Below are 20,354 nucleotides of genomic sequence, written 5' to 3' on the forward strand. Positions count from 1 at the left end.
CAATTAGGACTATGACACAGTAATAATAAAACACTTCCACAGTATAAGTTCGTGATAAAACACTTAGCAGCATGTTGTCACAGGAAAATAATTAACAACGACCTGGCGGCATGACGTAGAGTTTCTTACCTTAAAGTCCCCCAAATCAATTCTTTTCCTATAGCAGCATGAAATGTTTTTTTCTTCTTATTCCTCAGCAACATGGCAACAATCCCATTTAACTTACTAGGATTTATAGTGTTGTGGAACGTCAAGCTGTTATTACTTTCATTATAGTAGCTATAAACAGTTACTCCTTCTGTTTGTCTTCAAGAACATACGCAATTATATAAACCTACAATTTGGAGACGCACCGTTGTTTAAGGTATTCTAATATAAATATGACAATAAAGTTACATTATCATACAGATGAGGGTTAAGGGCCTTGCTCAGGGGCCCAACAGTGGCAGCTTGGTGGACCTGAACTCACAACCTTCAGTTTGGTAGCCCAACACCTTAACCACTAGGCTACCACATGCCAATCCAGAAATTTATCATCCATTCAGATATTCATCCATCCATCCATCCAGATTTTTATCCATCCATCCATCATGCATCCTTCCATCCATCCATCCATTTATCCAAACATCCAAACATCCATCAATCTATCCAGCCATCCATCCAGATTTTGATCTATCTATCCATCCATCCATCCATCCATCCATCCATCCATCCATCCATATATTCATCCATCCATCCAGATTTGTATCCATCCATCCATCCATCATCCATCCATCCATCCATTTATACAAACATCCATCCATTACCTCCTCCAAATAATCATCCATCAATCCATCCAACAATCTATTCAGCCATCCATCCAGATTTTCATCCATCCATTCATCCGTCCATCCTGCCATACTTTTATTCAAAAGGATTCAAAATTTATCCTCCCTCCAAATATTCATCAATCCATTTATCCATCCAGATTTTTATCCATCCATCCATCATTGATCCATCCATCCCTCCCTTCAAATATTCATCCATCTATCCATCCATCCAGATATTCATCCATCCATCCAGATTTTTATCTATCTATCCATCCATCATCAATCCATCCATCCATACACCCAACCAGATATTCATCCACCCATCCATCCATCCTCCATCCATCCATCCATCCATCCATCCATCCATCCATCCATCCATCCCTATATTAATTTATTAATTCAAAATAACTTTCTATTCTTTATGCTGATTGGTCATATTATGCTCCAGCTTGTTGTGAACTTGCCCTTTTATGGAGTTTTGTAGGCGTCACTAAATGCAAATGAGCTGTCAACAATACATGCTACACAATACACAATAAACGTGGTGTCTTTACTGACAGAAATCCCCTTCAGACAGATAAAAAGTCTGGGTGTGATCCTGACAACATGTGCGTGTGAGTAATAGAGTTTTATACAAACTTTACAAAAAAAAAATAAATAAGAATCACCATAGTCTGTGTTCTCCGGCTCCCAGCAGTTTGAAGGCCAGAAATACGGCGTCTGAGAAAAGAAACATGGAGTGTTAGAAACACCGTCAACCAGAAGTCTATGACGAGAATATAGGACTAATGTAAAGTTATTATGGTTAATATTTATACATATTTCTTTTGAGTAATACTCTATACAAATGAATTTAATTATTTATTATTCATTTATTTTATTTTATTTAATTATTATTTATAATTATTTTATTAATTAATTATTTTTATTGAGGGGTGGCACGGTGACTTAGTGGTTAGCACGTTCGCCTCACACCTCCAGGGTTGGGGGTTCGATTCCCGCCTCCGCCTTGTGTGTGTGGAGTTTGAATGTTCTCCCAGTGCCTCGGGGGTTTCCTCCGGGTACTCCGGTTTCCTCCCCCGGTCCAAAGACATGCATGGTACGTTGATTGGCATCTCTGGAAAATTGTCCGTAGTGTGTGAGTGAATGAGAGAGTGTGTGTGTGTGTGTGCCCTGTGATGGGTTGGCACTCCGTCCAGGGTGTATCCTGCCTTGATGCCCGATGACGCCTGAGATAGGCACAGGCTCCCCGTGACCCGAGGTAGTTCGGATAAGCGGTAGAAGATGAATGAATGAATGAAACTGCCCCATAACACCCCCCTTTCCCTTTATTAACCCTTCACTCGTCTTTGTTTGTTATTTATTTATTAACTGCTGTGACTCCTGCATGATTTTAGCACACAGTGATCCTGACTGCAGCCCTAGTACAGTCCTACAGTGTGACATCTAGTTTCATGAATACAGAGTAATTAAATGAGCCATGAGTTTAGTCATTTATGTAAAAGAGCTCACACTCGGAGTCACACACCTGGAATCTGTAGAAGGTTCCGTCGTCTTTCAGCGTAAGCACGTGGTCTGAGATGGGGAAGAAATAACCATGTGCTGCCATCAGAGTGCCCAGGTGCAGAGCCTCCACTATACAAAACACCATCACAAATCAGTTCAACAGTTTATTTACCCATCCATCCATCCATCCATCCATCCATCCATCCATCTATCCATTCAATTATTCATCTATTCATCCATTGAGATTTTTATCCATCCATCCATCTATCCAGATATTCATCCATCCATCCATCCATCCATCCATCCATCCATCCATCCAGATATTCATTCATCCATCCATCCATCCCTCCATCTATCCATACATCCATTCAATTATTCATCTGTTTATCCACTGAGATTTGTATCCATCCATCCATCCATCCATCCATCCATCCATACATCCATCCATCCATCCATCCATCCAGATATTTATCCATCCATCCAGATTATTATCCACTTATCCAGCAAACTACATACTCATCCTTTCATTAATACATCATTCATTAAACTGATAAACTGATATATCCATCCATCCATCCATCCATCCATCCATCTGTAAAGATAGTAATCATCTATCCATTCATCGTCTATCTGCTTACAATCAATCCGCCCATCTCTCTGTGAAATACACCAACCACTAACACTAACTAAATTTAATGTGTGTTGCTGCAAATTCTACTCATATGATTTTACACACACACACACACACACACACACACACACACACACACACACACACACACACACACACAGTAGTAGATTAATGTTGCTCTGACCTTTAAACCCTTCACACACACACCAAAGAGAGTTAATCGATTGAAAGTGTTGTGTTCATTAATAAATAATTAACTAGTTAATAATTCAGCATTTCTGCCAGACACACTGGTTGTGATTATAAATTAATGATCTTTAGCTTTCATTTGAGGATTTTTCTATATTTTATAGATGTATTTTTTATATATTTTTTATATAATTAATTTGAGGATTTTTATATTTCTTAATAAAAGAAAATGTATAAAGGAAAGAGGATCCGAATCCTGACAGTGACCACAATTTTAAGATCGATTTTAAACTTTGACAGTATATATAATAATAATAATAATAATAATAATAATAATAATAATAATAATTATATATAATATATAAGAATATGAACTTCTCTTCTGTTTTTGTGGTGGTCCTGATGCTGTTACTGAAATTGTGTCTGATGACAGATGAGCTACAATTAGACATTGTTAAAGTGGATGTGTAAAGTGTAACTAATCGGCAAAACTGGAACAATGAACTAATGAGTAGAAGTTCACTGGTGTGGTATTGAACATCAAAGAACATCAGAACCAACACAGCACTGGGCTACAGTCAGCACTCACCTGGATCCTCAATGTTCAGGTTCTTCACCAGCCACTGCACAATGTCTGAACCTGCAGACACACACGAGTGGAACAAGTGATTTAAATAATAATAAGAAGAAAAAGATTAATAATAATAATAATAATAATAATAATAATAATAATAAGAAGAAGAAGAAGAAGAAGAAGAAGAAGAAGAAGAAGAAGAAGAAGGAGAGAACTGACAAAGGCCATTTACACTGTATATTTATTAGTAAGACAAACTGCAGGAGGAGGAAGATGAAGAAGAGAAGAAGATAAAGGAGTAGGAGTTGATTGATTGATTGATTGATTGATGTAGCTTGCTGTATTTTTAATATATTTAAAAAGTTTGAAGACGCTTGGCAGCATTCCAAGCGTGTTCATATTTATGAAAGCTTTTTTCAAATTGTGTAGAATAGAATTTCTTCACATGTGCATTAGAAATAAACAGAAATAAATACACGATTATGTCTGTGCCCTAATAAGAAACTCTACAGTATATTGAGTGTAATATTTGGGACACAGTCTGGCCCTTTGCTTCACTGTCCGCTACTTCCTGCTTTCTTACGTTTGATATATCGGAGCGACCTCCTGGTTCTTATCTCTTGTTACAGTAATGGTATAAAGGAGTGCTGGCATTGCGGAGTGTCAGATTTGTCTTTCATACAAAGTGAATGAGATTAGAAAAGATGTTTGGACGCTCAGCACTCCTGCTCAGTCATGTTAGATAGATACGGGCCTCGGGTCTCAAATCTAATCTGGACACGACCATTAGTATTGGGTAGGGTGGGAGATCTCGTTAAACCTGATGGAGAGAGAGAGAGAGAGAGAGAGAGAGAGAGAGAGAGAGAGAGAGAGAGAGAGAGAGAGAGAGAGAGAATGAAATTAAATGGGTGTTCTGATGGATGGTGGCTCTTCTTTCTAGGAATTTCAGAATCTCTCTCTCTCTCTCTCTCTCTCTCTCTCTCTCAAAAGCTCTTCATCTTTCAACAACTCTCTCCATCTTTCTCTTTCTCTCCATTGTTCATTACATGACTCGAATCTCATTAACCACATTCTGATTTCCACACTTAAGCACTCAGCTACCGGTTGGTATAATATGAGAATATGGATTATTCCTCTGGAACCTGTTTGCTATTTTGGCTGCACAGAACAATCACAAAACTCATGCCATGGTCAAGTATTAACTAAGCTACTGTACTCGGTGATGTTTGGTTTTCTTTCTTGTTTTCTACTCTGTTAGATAATCTGAGCAATCTGTTCTAGGGAAAACAATTCAATCATTTGTGGTATGATTTCCCTTAAAGGAAGTGCAGTTTCCAACTGGAGCTTGTTTCTTTCCCTATAATACCTCATCTTCATGTTTTTTATTTCCACTTACATGACATGCTACCAGCTCATCCAGACCACACTAAAGACTGGAAGAACATCACTTGCTTTTTTTTCTGATCTTCATCAGTCATTACAGTTTGGGTGAGTCTGCGCTCACTGACAGGAGCAGAACCTGATGCGTTGTAGCTCCTCAGCCTCCTCATGCTTGGAGGTGCTGTGCATTCTTATGCTTTTCTGCTCACCACAGTTGGAAAGACTGATCATTTAAGTCTCTTTGTTGCGATTCCTGTCATAACGAACCAACCGGGCCGTTCTTCTCTGATCTCCCAGGCAAGGGTATCCACCCACAGAACTGCTGCTCACTAGATGCTATAGGTTTTTCCTCACCATTTCTAGCCGATGAAAAAGGAGTTTATAAAATACTCAAACCATCTCATCTGGAACTAACAACCATCTTGCTGAGATTTCCCAATGCTTGTGTTTGATGTGAACATTAACTAAAGTTGACCTGCTGACCCCATGACCAGCCATATTAGTATTATAGGTAGTCTAGTCCCTTATGTGTCTAATTGTCTTCAGTATTTAGTCCTGCAGCGCTGCCTTTAGCAGCACGGAATCCTTGTTTTTTGTTTTGTCTTTGTTTTGTCTGTGTTTGATTTTGTTTGTTTTAATTTATAAACGATTATTTTTTTACTATCCTGAATTTAATCCCTGTACTAGTAGAAGTTAGGAATGATTGATAATGTTTAGTAGCCAACTTGGCTGGCAAGTTAAAAAGTTTAGTTTAAACCCTGTTTGTGTGTCTGTGTGTTAATAAAACATTAAGTGATAAGTCTAGTTTATAGTTTACCTTTACCATTTGTCTGTAGCATTTGCCTTACCAGAGAACACACTCGGAATTTTGGAGAGAAAACTCTTCACTGTGCGGATTGGGATGCCATTTTTCTCATCCTGCATCCGGGCTATTAGGTCTTCCATCTGAAAGAGAGAGAGAGAGAGAGAGAGACTTAAATATCAAAACACACATAAAATAATAAAAGAGTGCCTATTAATCGGGCTATGCCGTAATTTTCCGTAATGCAGCTCAGCCAATGCAGCATGTCAGATTCTCACAATAACATTTCCTCATTTTGTTGGGTGCCATTACTTTTATTCTAGTTCAAAATCAGCCGTGATTATTGCAACAAGACAAATGACAGCAAGTTACGATATCTTAAATATAGTCAGAATGTTCTACTTTTTCTTATTAGAAGATACAATAAACAGAATAGAAGATTATTAACCTATTTTTAAGATTTAAATGTTAATTTCTAGAAAAAAAAACTAAATTACCTGTTGTTAGAATTATAAAATGTAAAGCTTTTTTGCAGTGTTTTGACTTAAATAAGCCAAAGTTAACCAGTGAAATAGAACAAAAGTAATGGCACCCAATAAAATGAGTCTACGGTCACTGCATTACTGGAAGATCTAATGTGTAGAATTTAGGTCTAGAACAGAAGATCTACATATTGAATATATTCAAGACACTTTATCTCGCCTAGGATGTCAATTTTATGCAGTGTAATATGAAGCAGAGGTTCAGCGCTTTGTCCATTTAATGTGTAGTGTGCAACTGAAATAAAAAAGTGCTTTAAACTTGACGGTCTTATCATCATGTGCAGTATAACAACAGAAACTTGTGCAGGTCACATTAGCGAATCCTCTTACAGTATGCTGACATTTACACAAGCTCAGGAGAGAAAATGGAATACGAACGACTTACAAATAAATGAATTGCTATCCAGCTTGATAAATGAGGTTTAATCATTAAAAGTTCACTGATTATCCATCATCATCACAGAGCTGTTTGGTCTCAAGGTCTTTTTGAACCAGACATCAAGGAGATACAAAAAAGATGCTAAAACAGAACAACATGGAATAAATACTAATATGAATAAATTGAGTGTTTGCACAAATACTTATTTCATCTACGTAGACATTCCCACAACACACGCTCACATTAGTGAAAGCACTCAAATTCAGTCTAAAATGACTAACCCGTCCTATTTTACGTATTTCCGTATTCGCCAGAGGCTTAGAAAGTGGTAGAGGTCAAGGATGTCTGCCTTTGAGAAGAAATGACGGAAAATACAGCATGCGATGTATTTTTTTTTTTTTCTGATTCTCTTCCAGAAGGCCACATCAACACAGACGGTGTGTCAGTGCAGGCTGACAAACACCACCATGACACGTAATTCAGTCAGGATACTGTGCTGCTCAAAACAGCCCAAAACAATTCGCACACCACCTCCGCTTCTGTCGTTCCTCCTCAGCTCAGGAAAGGAGAGCGAGCAGGCGAGAAATTGGATAAAGACCTACACAATACATTTCCATCCAAACGATGCATGTTTATTTTTAAAAGATTGACAAAATAAAATGTGTATTGTCCAATATTAGTAACAGGACCATATGAAAAGCTTAGTAGCTAATTGGTTATGTAGGTTTTTAGCATATTTTCCAGCATTGTGTGTGGGAATATGAGAAACAGTAGATATATGCAGTAGATTGGACTGATTATCTAATTGTACAGTATGCAAATGACTTTAACTAAAACACACACAAACACACACATTTTCTACATCGCTTGCCGGCCTGATGGTTAAACATGTTAGTGCTAATTGAAGCCAATGAGAGTACTCTGGATTCTTCACTCTGGCAGTGTGCTAATGGATGTCTCATTAAGGCAGAGAGAGACAAAGAGAGATTGAAAGGGGACGTGATCGCCAAAGACGTTTCAGTATCGAGCGACGTGCAGAACTTGCAGGTAAAACCATGGAACAAAAGATTTTATGTGTATGCAGGCATATGTTACTTTTGTGACTCGCTGTCAGATAATCAGGATGTAAAAGTAAGAACTAGAGGAAGAACAGAAGGAAGGAACATTAGCTGTTTACTGATCCACCTCTTGGTGTGAAGGCACCTTCACTTTAAAGTGACATCGCACCAAGACGATCCATAATTGTCATTTTAAAGTAGCACTTCTCAAGTTGTCAAAGTTGGTGGGATGGAAGCAGGAAAAATGGGCAAGCGTAAGGATCTGAGTGACTTTGACAAGGGCCAAAATGTGATGGCTGGAGGAATAGTGCAGAGCATCTCCAAAGATCTTCACAGCACAGGGCGTTCTTAATGTGCAGAGGTTAGTACCTCCCAAACCTGGTCCAAGAAAGGACAACTGATGAACCAGAAACAGTGTCATACAGTAGTTAGTTAAAAGACTCGTCAAGTCAAGAGTCAAGAAGCTTTTATTGTCATTTTAACCATATATACAGTAGCTGTTGCAGGACACAGTGAAATGAGACAATGTTTCTCCAGGATCATGGTGCTACATAAAACATAGACAGAGCTAAGGACTTAGTAAGTAATCTTAAGCCCTATTCGGACAGGACTAGTTTTCCAAACGACGTTTGAGGTAGAATTTTTTTCAGCCGACGTCTGTCATTTCATGTATGGATTCGGACGGGACTAACATCTCTGTGTTTATTACGGAGGTAGGAGTGTCTGTGTTTTACATGTGGGCGTTGCACAAGACCACATGTCCAGGATGCGTGGATTGCGTATGGTCATATGACCGATCAATAAACTTGAATACCGGTGCGCTAGGGTTAATACGGTAGTTCACGTTGACCAAAACAGACAAGAAAACGCGTTTTGGAAAAAACATTTTCGGCAATCACAGACATTCGCATTCGGACGGGATTAGATTTCTCAGAGGAGCGCCGATTTTGCTGAAAAACAGTAGGTAATTTGCTCTGGAATTTTTACACAGGTCGTGTGAGAAAAAGACAGACATGGCAGATTCAGACCGGATTAAAATCACAAAGTACGTCCGTGAAACTGAAATTTTTCTAACGACCCCCTGTAAAACTAGTCCCGTCCGAATAGGGCTATAGCCACATACAGTAAAGTGCATCCTGGTGCAAACAGTGCAGGACAAGACAAACAAGACAGACAAGACAGTGCAGGACAAAAGACAGTGCAGACAAGAAGTTACAAGACAATACAAAAGTACAATACACAAAAGACAAGAAACAGTAAACAGAAACAGCGCCGACCGACCAGTGGAAATACTGTATGTGAATACTGAATGTTCAAACGATATTTCGTGCAGTAATATTAGAATGAACACAGTTTCTTTGCAGCAGGTCCTTGAGATAATATATAGAATTGTGCAAAAACAGCAAACGACTGAAATATTGTATAGTACAGTGATGCCAAAACAATTTTCAATGATTGTTTTTGATCCAGTTGTTTTGTTTATGTGTTTTGAATATGAAAAATGTTCAGTACCTGTATTTATAAATGACAAATATTGTATAAAAACATACAGTAATAAAAGAGAATGTTAAAAAAATAAACTGGTTTTACTTTACGGAAGATGCGCACAGAGGTTGAGGGAAGATTAAACAGGAGGAATTTTGTCTCGTACGTACACTTAATTTTCTTCATCGCTTTTCTCTTCACTTGTTTTTGCCTTTTTTGTCACTCTTTCCTCACTAATATCTGTCGGTCGTTTTAATAAAAACCTGTCCGGTCGGCATATCAGATGCGGTGTAGTCGCACAAGTTAAAAAATTTTTAACTGATCCAACGCTTAAAACGGATCCGAAAAGTACGGACCCGCAGATGGTCGGCACCTCACGCAGCCCCTTTGCGACTCTCCTTAGGAAATGAATGACTTCCGTTTTATCGACCGTCGTTTGTCGTGTGCAGTGGAAAGGCGGCAGTGAGACGCGGGAAGCTGAGGCGGGGAAACAGAGCACACGTGGTTGTTGGGGATCTTTGTTTCGGCGGCGGCGGCTCGGATGCTCGGATCTCAAAAATTTGCTCGTATCTCAAGCCAAAAATTTGGTCGAATCACAGCTCGTATCTCAAAAAATTCGTATGTCAGAGCACTCGTATCTTGAGGAATCACTGTATGTGCAAAACGACTGAAATGTTGGACAGTTTGTGCAAAAGAGCAAAAAAGTGTGCAAAACAGCATGTAAACAGTTTGTAAACAGTAAACTCACTGTTATGCATGGGTCCATGAAGGACAAAAGTGAAAACTTCCAGGACTTAAAGAATCTGCTGCTAACATCTATACTCCAGATACCACAGCACATCTTCAGAGGTCTTGTGGAGTCCTGTTATGTATTATCAGTGTATATACAGTATAAAGTGGGTGTATTATATGTCAGTTAGAATCAGGGAATGTTCCCTATCAGGCTCTGCAAAGGTGGAGGAGGAGTAGGTAAGATATAAATATTTACACCTGTGTATATTTTATAGCAGAGGATTTATGCACTCTCTCTCTCTTTTCCAGTAGGCTGTCAGACCTCCTGCCTGAGAGAGATGGAAAGAACCATATCCTCCGTTCCCTTCCCTTCCCTGAGCTGAGCTGAAAATGAGCTGAGCAGTGGGATGGTACTGTAAGTTTGATTTTTGTTTTGATTTTTTTTTTGAGTGGCAATAAAAAGAGTACAAAAAGCATTGTGCCTAAAAATAAGCCAGTTAAAAGTATCTAACTAATAATTAGAGTTCATTCATTCATTCATTTTGTACCGCTTATCCGAACTACCTTGGGTCACGGGGAGCCTGTGCCTCAGGCGTCATCGGGCATCAAGGCAGGATACACCCTGGACGGAGTGCCAACCCATCGCAGGGCACACACACACACACTCATTCACACACTAGGGACAATTTTCCAGAGATGCCAATCAACCTACCATGCATGTCTTTGGACCGGGGGAGGAAACCGGAGTACCCGGAGGAAACCCCCGAGGCACGGGGAGAACATGCAAACTCCACACACACAAGGTGGAGGCGGGAATCAAACCCTGACCCTGGAAGTGTGAGGTGAATGTGCTAACCACTAAGCCACCGTGCCCCGCTATATTTAGATCTCTCTTCTCTTTTTCCTGCCTCCTGTGTCTTTGTTAGGAACAGGGTAATCACACGTGTGTTCTCACCTTGATACTCTGCTAGTCAAAAGATTTTCAACTCTCTGTATTAGCACCCCATCATCAAATGCCCTTTGTCCTTGTGTAAATGTACTGTGGGTGATTCTTGGTAAGAGAAAAGTACTACACTTGTCTGGACACTTGTCTGCGAGTACACCACAGCCAACAGATTCTCATCAGAAGTGGACCACTCAGCTATGTATTCACACTCACACGTCCAACCTGCTAAAACATGCCTCACCAGATAAGCATTGTAAAAGGAAATTGGATGCAAAGGGCAAATCAAGACAAAGGTCAGCACTTTAGGTCAGCTCTCTGTGGCTGCTTAGGTGCTACACATTCCTGATAGATGAATCTGTGATGACGTCGTCGATACTTTCTAAACCTGAATGAAAGTGACAGCTTTGATGAGAGCTTTACTCACATGCCAGTGAGTGTGAAATTAGCCAAAGTGGTGCTTCAGAAATAGAAACAGGGTATCTGTTCAGTCTTCTGGACAGCTCAGTAGTACGTCATTGCAGCTGATTAAGACAGCAAAAGAGTGGAAGAGTTTTCTCGCTGTTACCTCGATACGACACATAATCAGTACAAAGTGTACCTGGAAATGAATCAGTAGCTTGATGAATGGAAGGCTATTTCTGTCACTATAAATATAGTATTTTAATTTAGAAGATGTGCTATTTAAAGGAGGTAGTAACTGTGATACAAACGGTCTGACTTTGACTTAGAATCTGCTCCAAGATATCGGTTTTCTGTAACTTTTGAAACTTGCTGGACAGTTAGCTACTTTTCCCAAATCTTCTAGCAATACAAGTACAAAATAGCTTTTGGTTAGAGATTTTCCAAAGTCTCTGAAGGTCTTCAGTCATCTTGAATTTTCTACTAGTAAAGCAGGAAGGTCTCGGTGACTGGATTTGTCATTTAATCTGACCTGTAGTTGTAGGAGAAAAAAGAAAAATGCTCCATGAATTTTCACTATTGTTACTGGAATTCTGACAGACAAACTCATTATAAAGACAATATCAAACTAGATTTGTAAAATTTGTCTTGACCAAACTTTGATGTCGGCTTGTCGGAGCAAGTATTCCGGTATGCTAGAGTGCCAAAACTTTTGGAGGCGATGAATACAAGCATGTAACGTCACCTGAATACCTGTGGCACAATTCCCCTCATTGTGCTGAGTGTGTTGATATATTACATGTCCAATTTGTGCTAATTTTTTATTTTGGGGGCGGGGCTGCATATAAGTTCAGGCCAATTTGAAACCCGGTACCATGAGTATTGGAACTCGGATCATTTAGAAAAGTAACAGCAACAAACGTCAGACCAGAGTCGACGACATATCCGATTTCGCTGCATGCGGCTCGAAAGCCCTAGGAGGAGTAGCAATTAATATATTTTTGTCTTAGAAGAATAAGCAAAACAGAATGTTGGCTTCTACAAGCCAAAAATAATGAGCCTAAACCAGGGATATCCAAGCTTTTCTGCAAAGGACCAATGTGGGTGCAGGGTTTTATTTCAATCAAGCCACACCTGAGCCACACCTGATTGCACCTTTTAGATCAGTGGATCCTTAATCCAAAAGACCTTGATGATTAAGATTGGACACCCCTGGCCTGGACAAACCACCCATTTTTTATTTTTTTTTACCAGGTGAAATTTAGACCGTTTGCAGACAAGGTAAGGTCTCCAAACAAAAGATATGGTTGGTTCACAAGTTGACGCTGATCTATGCAACCTTTGAGGTACACGCTATCAATTCAATTAAATTTTATATGTCACATAACAGCTTTATTAAAATTCAGATCGTCGCTGTTAGGCGGAATCCTCGTATCTCCAAAACCGTTATTTTTCAGGAAATTAAAAAAACGCCGTACCTTATCTGCAGTGCACAGGGTTTAGTCCGCGTTGCAGTGGATTGTCTTGCGCTAAATTCCTGTCCTCAGACGAGCACCAGAACTAGCGGGGGTCAAGTGTTTTGAAGACATTTACCTCAGAAGACGTGTTGATTCGTTGCGACTCTTCTTGAGGAGAAATATGCCGCGAAGCTCTCCCGCGGAGTGAGGAAGAGGTGGACAGTTGAAGTGTCCAATGGAGTTATGAGATTTGTGCTCAAGCTATTTTCAAGACTTTAGATTCTTTGACAACTTGTAAAAATAACAGACCCACGTGGGGACTGACCAATAGCATCGATATGTGAAAAAATATGAAATTGACCAAATTTGGACATACGAGGTTTCCGCCCGACAGCGACGAGATCTAGATTTTCATATCAAACTGTAAGGAAAAAGTCACAAAGATGAGAAGACCCAAATTAAGCAACCTTGAGAGGATCCAGGCTCAAACGATAAGCCATTATTATCTAGATTATCGTCTGGATAGTGGGATTATAAATTAATGTATGAGACAAATTCACTTATTTATTTTCATGGTGGGGGGTCATGGTAACAGCAGGTTCAAAAGGTCAGCCCAGAATTCTTAATAACAAGACACAGATTCCAGCTGGTCCTGGGATTCTCAGATTTCCCCAAGACAACTGTGAGATATAATCTCTCCAACAGTTCCTGGGATTTCCCAGTGGGATATGCCTTATACAGCTCTAGAAGGGATTGACCATAAAACCAAACAACTCTATTGAGGAGCCTCATTTCAGTCACCAATACTTTGTTCATTCAATCAATAATCACAAATTGGGACCTTTAATAAACAAAGGAACATATACTTACTCAGTAGTTGAAGAGTAAAGGCAAATGTTACTGAGCTGAAGGGATGTTTAGATGTATCTAGAAGTCTTGGGATGAGCACTGTCTTTATGATTATACTGTAGCAGCAGGTCAATATCCATAGGATGAGAGAATAAGACTTTATCTTTAGGGAATCTCTGTAGGATTATCCAGAGTAGCAATCACAACTACGAAATCTCCAACTCTCTTTTCCCATGAACACCCCTTCAGGTCTTCCCCTGGTTAACCTGACTGGGTCACTAAGGATCCTCGCTCAAGTGACCATCAGGAAATAGAGACCATTTATTTCCACAGTGACCACTCAGGTGATTATTAAGTCCCTTCTCACCTCACGACCCATCTCAAGGTCTACTGTAGCTCACCCATTGCTTCACTTGAATCACAAGTCATCCAAATATTGTGACTGACTATTTTCGACCGTCAGCAAGTGCTCCATCACAACCTCATTACTGTTTTCCATCTACTGGCATCTACCTAAAGGCATTTAACAAACTCTTCTCTGCAACACTCTCCCTTCAAGACTTTAGCACAGCTCAACTTAACCCACCATCGATCCAAACAAGACAGGCATTAAGTCTTTTCTTGGTCCGTGGCCCAGGTGGTGGAACACAATTTCTGTCTAAACAGCTGAGTCATTATCTGGCATCTGTGAAAATCTCTAAACGTAAATGGTTTGAACACCCACACCCAATTTGGCATACAATATAAAAACCATTGTGTCTGTCTCTGTCAGGCAATATTTTGTTATTTTGTGTTGAAAAAAACATTTTATTGAAGAATAAAACAGATCAGGGGGGCATGGTGGCTTAGTGGTTACCATGTTCGCCTCACACCTCCAGGGTTGGGGGTTCGATTCCCGCCTCCACCTTGTATGTGTGGAGTTTGCATGTTCTCCCCGTGCCTCGGGGGTTTCCTTCGGGTACTCCGGTTTCCTCCCCCGGTCCAAAGACATGCATGGTAGGTTGATTGGCATCTCTGGAAAATTGTCCGTAGTGTGTGATTGTGTGAGTGAATGAGAGTGTCTGTGTGCCCTGCGATGGGTTGGCACTCCGTCCAGGGTGTATCCTGCCTTGATGCCCGATGACACAGGCTCCCCGTGACCCGAGGTAGTTCGGATAAGCAGTAGAAAATTAATGAATGAATGAATGTCTCATAAAATGTCTCATTATTTGTTCATGTCTCGAATGAGATTTCCTCTTTGCTTGATTTCTTCCACTTTTCCCTTTTTAAAGGTTGACATTAAAGCAGTTTATGGTAGATTGCCCTTGAGACCTGGGCATGTAAAATCCACATGGCCTCTTTTGAGCAACCTTAAACTTAAATACACTATACAGCCAAATGTATATGGATTCTTTAAACACAATTGTGCACATTTTTTTCAAAATGTTACCACAAACTTTCAGTCACACAATTGTATAGAATGTCTTTTTTCACTGTAACATTACAGTTTCCTTTCACTAGAACTAAGGAGCACAAACCTCCTGTGCATAAAGCCTGAGCTCCATGAAGACATTGTGTATTAAGGTTGATGAAGATGTAAGAAGTCATTTATCCTGCACAGTGCCCTGACCCGGGGTTAGAAGATTTCAGATGAAGTCAGGGCTCTCAAGTTTTGAAGACAGGCAAGCGTGACAACACCCCCTAAAAAAAAAAAAAAAAAAAAAAAAAACAACAACAATAAAGGGGAGTAAGGATCGCTGACCGCTGAAAAGTATTTGTTTAGTTTCCATTTATTAATTTGTGTGTGTGTGTATTTGTGTGTGTGTGTGTGAGAGAGAGAGAGAGAGAGAGAGAGAGAGAGAGATTATGACTGGTGGTGTTTTGTAATGTTGCTCCTATTTAAAACAGTTCGGCTCAAACCCAGACATTTTTAGGGTCATAATTGAGAACAATGTCCCGTCCAGAGACAAGCTGTTTCGTCTTGAGGTTTTATTCAAAGTGACCATCGAAAATACCCTCTCTAATGTTTTTTTTTATTGGTTGTTGCGTTAAATCTTACCGAGATAGTGCTATTTTCTGATTTTTGTGGCTATTGTGTAGCCACAAAAATTGTGGCTATTGTATTTTTTCTGGCTATTGTGTAGCTTCTTTTTTTTGATTGGCTGATAAGTGACAGGCTTGACTAAGAGCTCCAGGGGAGATTCCTGCCCGGTTCCATAGAGACAGCGGTGCGGACTGATATGTTTTGGGCGCTGCGGCTTATTAAATATATGATAAATAGTCAAAAAGTTTTTTTTTTTGCGTGAGAAATACGATGTGTGGTGGGAGAACGTGAGAAAAGACCCAAATGCGTGACTGTCACTTTCAATACGTGACACTTGACAGCCCTGTGAAGTGATACATGTGTTAGCAGTAGTTAGCAACTTTCAGTGACAATTCAGTTGGCAATTTTTTTAAAACTCATTCTTACATGGTAATCACTTGTTGTTTGTCAGCCATGTAAGTACATTTTTAATACACCATCCCACCTCATTGGGGACAGGAGGGACTTTTTACCTTAGCTTTAGTTTGTTTTTGTTCAAGAAAGTGAGATTATTCACATAGATCAGTCAGCTTTGTAAATAAAGACGAATTGGTCACCAATGTGTCCTCCATTAGCTTCACTGAAATGCTACAAAAGGCTTTTCCAGTGTAATTTGGAGTATGCATAAAATTTGGGATAAAAAAAATCTTTCTCCGTGTGCCTAGTCTTTAACTCCGCAGCAGATGCTGTTGGACATGAAACTTGCCTTATAATTAGAGCCAAATCAATAATTCACTTAGCGCTAATAGCTAGGGATTTGTAGCACAGACTCTTACAAAAAACACCCCTTTAGGCTTTAGCTTTTAGGTAGTGTTTTTATTCTGTAATGTTCCCCTCAGCTCTGTGCCTCTTTGACAGAACCTTGTTGTTTAGATCTTTCTGTGTGTGTGTGTGTGTGTGTGTGTGTGGTTGTACCATTTGAAATAAAAGGCATTGTGGGATAATTTGGAGAGCGAGGCACAATTGGGAGCTTGGAGCGTTCTGTGCGTGGGTTCAGGACACACACACACACACACACACACACACACACACACACACACACTCCATACTCAACTCAGCAGAGAACACATAATGCACTAGAACAGAACAGGAAGAATGCATCAGCTCAATTTCTCTTCATACCTATGTCGAAATGAGTTGCCAAAGATGGCTGAGGATTATTTATAACACTTACTAGCAAAGGCATAGCACTTTCCACCCTCATGCTCGCACATATTCACCTTAACTGTGGTGCTGTGCGAAACTGGTTATGGCTAGATGGTAACAGAACGGCTATATACATAAATTATCCATTACTTTACAACCACTAGCAGGTGATCAAACATTTATAATCTGTCAAAGGAGTAGGCATTGTTCTTCTGGGAATCCTTGGAAAAATCCATGTGGATGTTATTTTGACACGTACTACCTACCTAAACATCGCTGAGGACCACCTCTTCATGGTTACAGTATTCCCTAATAGCAGTGGGCTTTTTTCTACATACTGTCTTGCCACACTGCAAAAATGGTTCAGGAATGGCTTTAAGTACATGAGAAAAGTGATGACTTGGCCTCCAAATTGCACATGTGGGATGTGCTGGGCAAACACAACCAATCCAGGAAGGCTCCAGGATCTGCTGCCACCATCTTAGTGCCAGATACCACAGCACACCTTCAGAGGTCTTGTGGAGTTCATCTTCTTACAGTATGTTACAGTATACAATAGTAGATGGATTTAATGTTATAGCTGATCGGAGTACATTTGAAAAACATTTCTGTCTACTCAGAGACTCGATTAGACAGGAAAAGGGAAAGAAAAACAAGAGTTTGGAAAGTGTGTTTGGTTGAAATTTTGGTTAAAAAAGTTCTAACCAAGATTAAGTAGGATTTTTTCTGACAATAACATCTAATGTAAGAAAAAGTAATACTTACACTGACAGCTGCCAGTTTTAGCACAGCCAAGTGTCTAATTGTCTTATAAAACAGACAGTCTAACTAAAAACAATTAAAACTTCGCTAGCTAAAGCCAGGTTTACAACCATAAGATCACAACCCACTTTTAATATGATACTGAGAAGATCAAAATACAACGTCGATTGAATTCTATAGTGTAGAATCAAAATAAAAGTGATTTTCTACATATGATTTATTCATTCCTAAAGATTTAAGATTTTGATGTATGTTTTTTTTTTTTTTACTTACAGGTGACAAAATGGTGTTAAGTTGGAACGAAAAGGCTAGAAATAGTGTTTCTTGGTACTCCATGGTTCGGAAGATCTCCGAGAACTCGTACAAACGTAAACATTCTTCAGAATGAGCTCGAGGTTATAAAGGAATCAGAGCACGTCAATTTAATCCGTGTTTAAATCCCCTGTTCTATCAATCATGATAGGATTTAAACTATTACAGACTTTATTTTGGTTTGCATTTCACCTACACTGTGTATTAATTAGTAGTCTGTTAGGGCCTTTTTACACCTGGTCACTTCGTGTGTTTTCTCTGATCCCATAGCTGTCTGATTTGTTAAAACTGTTCCGTTTACATTAGGCCACATAAATGCATCTTGGCGAATCGGATATCGATCCGATCTTTCTACTCCCGCCCAAAATGCAAATATATTTGACCTCATTTCCTGGGTAATTGAAATGAACACGCTTTGGTGTATGCGGTTTTCAGAACGCGATCAAAAAGAAGACGAAAAAACTGGTTACAACAGTTATGCTACAAAAAACAGTGTTTACTGTTTGCTGCGTTTTCGCTGGCGGCAGCAGCGCATTTTAAGCCCAACGAGACACCTGGGTGAAAGATCACCTGCGAGTGACGTACTTCCGGTTGGGAGGAGTACAGCGCTGACGTATGTGGCTTGAACAACCACATTCATTTACACCTGTCCAGTTTTTACACCTGACCATCTGAAATGCGTCCCAGACCACCTCCTGAAGTGCTTCGAACCATCGGATTTATATCCGTCTCGAAAACATTTCAGAGGGCATTTAGACCTGGTCTTTTTACCATCGGATAGCTATCTGATCACAGAAAACGCATGAAGTGACCAGATGTAAAAAGCCCCTTAGAAGGAAGACAAAAGGAAAGTTTACAGAATTAACAAATATATTACTACATGATAAAGCCTCACACTTTATTTTCACATGTCTTCTGTAATTAAGTCATTATACACATGATAACATGATCACTAACCACGTGTGAAGCAAACCTGAAGTGCAGAGAAAAAAAAAAAACCACTCCTGTTGTTTATTTATTTACTCTATTATGCTTATTTATGCTCTCTTTTATGTTCATTATATAATTTATAGTAGCTGTTCGGTACTAAAGTTTTATCCTAGATTAGAAATATCATTAAAGACACCAGTCTGAACCATACAGAGTGATTATGACCAAATTGAGCTTTAAACAAAGCGTTTATTCATTCATTCATTTATTTATTTATTTATTTTTCTAAAAAAACTACACATTCAGAAAGCGGACAGTGTTTGAAACATTATTGTTCTCTTCAAGTCTACAAACAATAAAACAAAACGATTCACATAATTCAACATTATAAATATACAAGCCTGTAGAAGAAATCTCAAAACAAAACCTTGCATGCCGCAGATATGTACACACAACTACAACTTAGCTCATGGCTCATTGGAGGACTAAGAGTTAGCATGTCTCTGCGTGCCACAATCCCCCTCTGTGCGCCACGAACGGAAGACGTCAACGTGCGTTATTACAGAAAGAAACCTTCACATGTGCCGTGCGAAAGGAAATGAACGGAGCCACGAGTTCCTAATCAGATGCTGGAGGACAAAATGTCTACGATACACCAGCGATGTGACGTCATCATAAAAACAAAGAAGAGCACCGATACTCTCTATATGGATAGTCCGGAAAAAAGAACACACACTCTACAAGCTTTTACCTGTTTTTGTTCTTCAGCATTTTTCATTTGAGTTAAAAAATTTCCGCAGTTGTTTAAGTTGTGGCATCATTGTTATGCTGAGACTGAGGTTTGGGTACCGTAATAACATGAACACACACACACACACACACACACACACACACACACAAGCGTACAGCATCTTCCATCACCCACATGCATACCCATCTTATCTATTGGATTTTGCGCTCTAGCTTATGCACACACACACACACACACACACGCGCGCACACACACACACACGCACACACACACGCACACACACACACACTCACTCCTGTTGTGACTGATATGAAACACTTTGGTGTGTGTCACTGACTCTCAGTGTTATCAGCCACCCATAGAGAAGGTTATTGAAGGACTTCTGCCATTACTGTGTCCTTGTTCCTCCCTCTCTCTCTCTCTCTCTTTCTCTCTCTCTCTTTCTCTCTCTCTCTTTCTCTCTCTCTTTAACTCTCCTTCACTCAGCCTTTTCTCAAGGCTGACATGATGTATTTATGTCGTCATCATGCAGGTTGCCATGGTAACAGAGCAAGAGAGTGGAAGTGAGAGCGGCATGCTGCCTGTTTTGGACAAGCTGAAATTTCTCCTGGGTTACATAATCCACCAAAACACTGAAACAAAGGGGTTTGTCC

The 20,354-nt window shown here is 39.7% G+C and overlaps 1 protein-coding gene across 2 annotated transcripts in view; it reads right to left on the reverse strand.

Annotated features, from left to right (window-relative positions):
* Nucleotides 1–20,354, reverse strand: part of rgs7a (regulator of G protein signaling 7a) — a 60,343-nt gene that overhangs the window by 18,048 nt on the left and 21,941 nt on the right. For both annotated transcript variants that reach the window (XM_060878949.1, XM_060878950.1), the window contains exons 3-6: nt 5,938–6,034; nt 3,725–3,775; nt 2,338–2,444; nt 1,478–1,529 (exon numbers count right to left, since the gene is read on the reverse strand). In XM_060878949.1, the coding sequence (XP_060734932.1) occupies nt 1,478–1,529; nt 2,338–2,444; nt 3,725–3,775; nt 5,938–6,034 (307 nt within the window). The remainder of the gene's footprint in view (nt 1–1,477; nt 1,530–2,337; nt 2,445–3,724; nt 3,776–5,937; nt 6,035–20,354) is intronic.

The sequence above is a fragment of the Tachysurus vachellii genome, chromosome 10 (assembly GCF_030014155.1).
Source record: "Tachysurus vachellii isolate PV-2020 chromosome 10, HZAU_Pvac_v1, whole genome shotgun sequence".
Taxonomy (NCBI): domain Eukaryota; kingdom Metazoa; phylum Chordata; class Actinopteri; order Siluriformes; family Bagridae; genus Tachysurus; species Tachysurus vachellii.